The sequence below is a fragment of the Chinchilla lanigera genome, unplaced genomic scaffold, assembly GCF_000276665.1.
Source record: "Chinchilla lanigera isolate Chin_1 unplaced genomic scaffold, ChiLan1.0 scaffold00018, whole genome shotgun sequence".
Classification (NCBI taxonomy): domain Eukaryota; kingdom Metazoa; phylum Chordata; class Mammalia; order Rodentia; family Chinchillidae; genus Chinchilla; species Chinchilla lanigera.
The window spans coordinates 46003-51839 of record NW_004955419.1 but is presented as its reverse complement, the minus strand read 5'-3'; the positions used below and the strand labels follow the sequence as shown (position 1 = coordinate 51839).

At 50.4% G+C, this 5837-nt stretch overlaps 1 protein-coding gene across 1 annotated transcript in view; it reads left to right on the top strand.

Moving 5' to 3' along the window:
• LOC102017986 (neutrophil gelatinase-associated lipocalin-like) overlaps window positions 1–5573 on the top strand; it is a gene marked incomplete at its 3' end in the record, with an annotated part of 6092 nt that extends 519 nt beyond the window's left edge. The window contains exons 2-6 of the mRNA XM_005382913.2: window positions 2658–2811; window positions 3219–3355; window positions 4719–4798; window positions 4990–5109; window positions 5472–5573. Coding sequence (XP_005382970.2) covers window positions 2658–2811; window positions 3219–3355; window positions 4719–4798; window positions 4990–5109; window positions 5472–5573 — 593 coding nt within the window. The remainder of the gene's footprint in view (window positions 1–2657; window positions 2812–3218; window positions 3356–4718; window positions 4799–4989; window positions 5110–5471) is intronic.
• Window positions 5574–5837: the final 264 nt, after the last annotated feature.

The window sequence follows — 5837 nt, the reverse complement described above, 5'->3', positions numbered from 1 at the left end:
GATCTTAGCCATAACATGACTCCCTCTCCCTTCTTCAAAAGTAAACTGTAGCCTCTGTCTTGGCGGCATCAGGATATGGGCACAGAGCTGACCATCTGCTTGCACTCGTGTTGGAGTGGAATGGAGGAGACAGGATGCTAGATAGCAAGAGATTACAGCCCTAGGTCACCAGGCAGAACACAGAAGTAAGCGTCCCAGGCAGAACACAGAAGTAAGCGTCCCAGTCCATGAGGATGGACTGGGGAGGAAAGCAGAGCAAGGTGAAGCAAGGCAGAGGGGTGGGACAACCACCAGCCAAACCGCCTTGCCATCCAGCCCTGGAAAAATAGGAGATGCAGGCACTTCTAGACTGTCTCCAGGGTCCTGGCAGCATCTTGTCTTACTATTGTCCTGTAGCTAGGTTTCATGGAAACAGTCTTCCAGAAATGTCCCCTAAGTCTAGTAAGGCTGTGAGGAGGGTATAAACTCCACACACCAGCTGTGAGACTCAGCACTGCAGGGGTCGAATGAGGACCATGGTGTTGATGTCCTGATGATACCAGGGCCAATTCTCAGGCTCCAAGGCAGATGGTTGTTGAAAGCTGTCTCCCTAACCTTTCCCTTAACACTCTCCTCTTGGCCAGGGAGAGGCCTCAAGAGTCTACTCTATCCAGTGCTTTGGCAACTGGAAAGTTCTATTGCACGTGTGGAACTGTGCATTGACATGCCAGGAACATGCCCATGGCTCTTGGACCTCTTTGCTTGTTTCCATGTTGATCTTAACTTGTTTTTGCAGAGTCATCACAACAGCTCCCAAGCTGTCTGTCAGTGAGCCTCAGGTCCCCCAGGGGGCCCTCAGTAAGCCATGCAGAAGTTTTATATCAAAGCCTTCGCTGAGCGCAGGGAAAGTAGGGCTTTCTGTCCTGCTCTGTGTCTGCTTATCAGAATCCATAGCTGGATAAGGTCCAAACCTGGATCTTCTATGGCCAGAAGCCAGAATTCTGGCCATTCTGGACTCAACCCTCAAGGGCCTCCCTTGAGGGAGACATAGATAAATCTTAGCAGCAGGCTATCACCACCCAGTCTAATCTACCTGAGAGCAGGAAGAGGCTTCCTGGAGTTTGATTGCATCTCAGGAACACAGTCTGCCCCTACTGTGATTTCCAGAAGCTCAGCACATGAGCAGTATATGGCCCTACCATGAGCATCACAAGGAACAGGGTGAATTGGGGAGAAGGGGAAAAGAGTGATAGGCAGTGCAGTGGACAAGGAACAGAGAATGATGCTGAGAAAATCCATAGATTATTGGCCTTGGACTGGCTGTGGCCCATCTGGATTCCCACTGCCGGGAAGCCCAGATCAGGTTTCTAGAGGCAAGTGTGAGCTACTGGGGACAGGATGTGATAGCACAGATGTTGGCCTGGATGGACAATCACCCCTTTTCCTTTCTCATGGCTCTCAGAATCACCTTTGAAGAGTTGCAGGCTGTGCAGTAGTGTGACCATCAGGCAGGACAGAGATCACAGGGCAAAGGACTCAGTGATCCTCTGGGCCTTGGTCCCTTGGCGGGTATTACCCTGCTCACCATCACCGAGGCCCTAGTGTCCCTCCCTAAGAGCTCTGAGGTTCATGGCCAAATCCTGATACCTGGTGACCCAAGTAACTATTGTACCTAGCAATGGAGTTCTAGGCTGTTGGCCCAAGCCAGTGCCTTGCTCCGTGCCCCAGCCAGGGCTCCAGTGTGAGCTGTGATCACAGCCTCAGCAATCCCCTCTGTTAAACAGTCCCATCCATGGCCCATGTACTTGGCTACACTCCTGCATAGTGTGTTCACGGGATAGGCCAAGTCACTGAGGGTCCCCTGCTGTCCTGTGTGGCACTGGAAAAGGAGGAGCATCTGTGATGAGGGAAAGGGGTTCAAGGCATCTTAACTATGTGAAGGTCTCCTGTGAGGTCCAGGACTTGGGCTCAGTAGGCTCAGCAAACTTCATGTCCTTCCATGTGTGGAATGTTCTGGGTCAGTTAGCTGCTCTGCCCTTGCCTGATCTTTACAAAAGCCAAAAGCTGTGCAGGCAAAGTGGGAGCAGAACTTTCTCATTTTTTTTTTTCCTTTTTGGGGGTTTGGTTGGTTCAAGACAGGGCCTCACTGTGTAGCTGAGGCTTGTTTTGTCACTTTGTAGCTCAGGCTGGCCTAGAACTCACAGTGATTCTACTGCCTCAGTCTCCCAAATTTGGGATGGCAGGTGAGCGACACCAAACCTTGGGCATTCTGTGCTTTGTGCCACTACAGGAAGTGGCTCTTCCACAGAGGAAACCACCCTGGGCACATTGGGTCAGAGAGAAAACTTATCTGTACTTGTGCCACTGACGTACAGTAAGGACCAATAAAATGAAAGGAAGAGATACAGTGAACAAAGAGATGAAGATATTTCCCTCCAGCACTGTGGAGCTCTGGGACTGGTTCTGAGTACCTTCCTCTCTCTAAATTGCACAATTATGATAGAGATAATGGGAAGATATCCTGTCATATGTTTCCTATGTAGTTGGTTTCAATTGGTCAACCTGGATTTAACAAAGAATGGATCAACCTACCTTTGGGAGGGCCACAGTCAGGGCTGCATAAATCATTCTCCAAGATTCTCAGCCCTCATTCTCTTCTCCAACTCCTGCCATTCCAGGAGCTGCACTGAAGTCATGGCCCTGGGGCTCCTGTATCTGGGCCTTACTCTGCTGGGAATCCTGCAAACCCAAGCCCAGGATGCCCCTCCAGCCCTGCCCCTGAACCCTCTGCTGTCCAGTGTCCCCCTGCAACCAGACTTCCAGGAAGAACAGGTAAGTCTCTGCGAGGGCTGCAGCAGAGGGGTGGGGGACAGGGGCAGAAGGAGCAGATGGAAGAGAGGCCAAGTGCTTCAGGAGTGGTGTCGGGTGGAAGGAACAGGCCTCAGCGAGTCCAGGCTCAGTGCATGCCATGGAGGACATCATCAGTCCTTGCACACAGAGGAAGACAGTGAGGCTCTGGATGGACCCCAGCCACTTGCCAAGGGGCAGCCCAAATTTCTGACAATTCAGGGCAAAACTTCATGCAAGGTTCCTCCTGGTCCTGCAAGGTCCTATAACCTGCCAGTTTCCCAGGGGTGCCCCTCCTCAACCAGAAAGCTGCCAAGAGGTATCAGAAGGACAGGATGGGATGGGTGCCTCTGGGGCCATCACTGGGCTCTGTCACTGACTCCCTCTTTCAGTTCCAGGGGAAGTGGTATGTCATAGCAGTGGCAGACAACTCAGTACGCTTTGAAAACGTGACCCAATTAGACATGTACAGCATGAAACTCCAGCTGAGTGATGACCATAGCTACAATGTCACCTACACTGGCTTCAGGTGAAGGCTCCTCCTTCTGGGACCCTGAGAAGAAGATCAATATCACAGCCAAGGGGTGACCAAAGCTGAGGGATACTTTCATTCATCTACACTGAACCAGTCTTTCTACCTCCATTTTTTATTTTCTCCCTCTTTGCTTCCAACAACCTTCATGGGGAGTGAGAGAGACAGAGAGAGAGAGAGAGAGAGAGAGAGAGAGAGAGAGAGAGAGAGAGAGACTGACTAGGGTGTCCCAAAAGGGAGGAAGGACATTGGTTCCTTGGGACTCCACCCAAGGCCTCCATCCAAGCCTTGTAAGGAAAAGACCACAATGGAGCCAACCTCCATGTAATCCTAGGAGTCTCAGGTCCAGGGGCTGAGGCAGGATAATCCATAGTTTGAAACTAACCTGAGTAACTTAGTGTGACCCTGTCTCAAAATAAAACAACAAGGCTGAAGATGTAGCTCAGTGTGATGTGTGAGGGTTCATCCTCACTATCAACACCACCGCCAAGGGGACAAAAAGAGGTTCAGGATATAGTGGGGGCTGCTGAAATTTGACTCAGAGAACTTCACCTTAGGAAGCAGCTATGCAGCCAATTATCAGTGTAAGAACCTGATTAGGAGCTGGTGAGAAGCCAGGAGAAGAGCATTTCCAGGTCAGTTTCTATGACACTTCACCCCCTAGTCAGGACCTGGCCTGGTGCTCCTGCAAGGCCCAGAATCTGTTCACATGTGTCTCACAAGTGTGGAGAACCCCAAGGGTAATATTTGGGGCTTCCAGGTGGGAGGTAACAGAGGTGGGTTAGATGAGGTTGAGTAACGGGGAGCCCAGGCTCAGACAACTGCAGTGAGTTCTGGATCCTTTCACTGGGTGGATTGGATTTGGAGCACTTATGAAGTAAGGAGTATAAGGAAGTCAGATGTTGGGCTTTTTGGGGTTCATGAGTAGGGTGGAATGAGGGGAGAGCTCAGCTGTGGCCCAAGGGCTAGGTCTATATTTGGCAGGGCAGACTGGATGCTCGGAAGAATTTGCCAGGAGAGATGAGAAAGGGGAGAATCAAGATAAGAGCAGGGCTCAGTGCCCGGTGTCTGAGTGTCAGACAGGCTGAAATATGGTGGCGACAGGGGGACACAGTGTTCTAGAGTGCTGGTCTAGCAGTGATTGCCTCAGACCCCTCAGATGTTCAGAGAAGGCCCTTGGAGGCCCAGGGCATGGAGTGGGCCAGGAGGGATTCCAACCGTGGTGGGAACCAGATGTCAAAATCTGAGCTGGACTGGAGCTTGAGAATTTCACTTCAGCCCTTGGCCCACCTCACCTAGCTCAGGGGGACCAAGGCCATGTTATAGGCCTGACCTGACCCCCATCCTCTCTATCTTATAGTGAAGAGTATTGTCAACTCTGGAGCACAGGTTTTGTCCCAACTGTACTGCCTGGACAGTTCACCCTGGAAAATGTGACAAGTGAGTCCTCATTGAGGGGGGCTCTGGGATTGTAATTGGTATGGAGTTTCTTCCCAGAAGAGTACGGGCTTCCCTGACCCTGCACAGATGGTATCCTGTGGTAAGGAGCCCCTGCTCACTGGTTCAGAGGAATGAGACAGTACCTTCCTCCAGACTCAGGCCAGGAATGACTTTTGCCTTCAACACTGCAGGTTTCAGTGGAATACAGAGCCATGTTGTGAGAGTGGTATCCACGGACTACAATCAGTTTGCCACCATATTCACGAAGATAATGTATAAAAGCAGGGTATACTTTGAATCTACCCTCTTAGGTAGGTCTTCACCTCATCTCCTCAGAAACTGGGATCCTGGAAATCTTTGGAGAAGGGGGCCCTATACCCAAGGCAACAAGGTCTGATCTAGTTCAAGCCCCTTTTTCATGGAAGAGGTTTTCCCACAGATTCTCCTCGGGAAAGGGATGTGAAACATCATTCAAACATTCAACACTATTTGCAGAGTGAGATGGGAGGGGTGACTCATGCCTTCCTTCCCAGCACTTGGGATTCTGAGGCTGGAGCTTTGGGAGTTTAAGGCCAGACTGAGCTACACACATATCAAGATCTGGTCTCAGAAAAGTTTACAAAAAATTATGATGTTCTCTCCATTGTCTACTCACCATAAACCTTGACCACAGGGAGAGCCAAGGAGCTGAGTTCTGAAGTAAAGGAGAGCTACCTCGAATTTTCCAAGTCTCTGGGCCTCTCTGAGGAGGACATTGTCTTCACTTATCCCATTGGTAATGTCCAGTGGGGAGAGTGGAATGGGATGCTGGGTCTTTCCAAGTCTGATGTTCTCCACCAGGAAAGGGAAATGAAGATTCAGAACCCTGCTCTAGTCACTGGAGTAGTAGTGTCTTCCATCCTGGGGATTTATAAGTCCTAGTTCCAAGTGCTTTTAATGATAGTTTAGCCAAATCCCGCCCAGATGACAATTTCAGGCTCAAATCAAGTTTCCTTAGTCTCACTACCCAGGGACAACTCCTAACTATATGTTGGGTTTC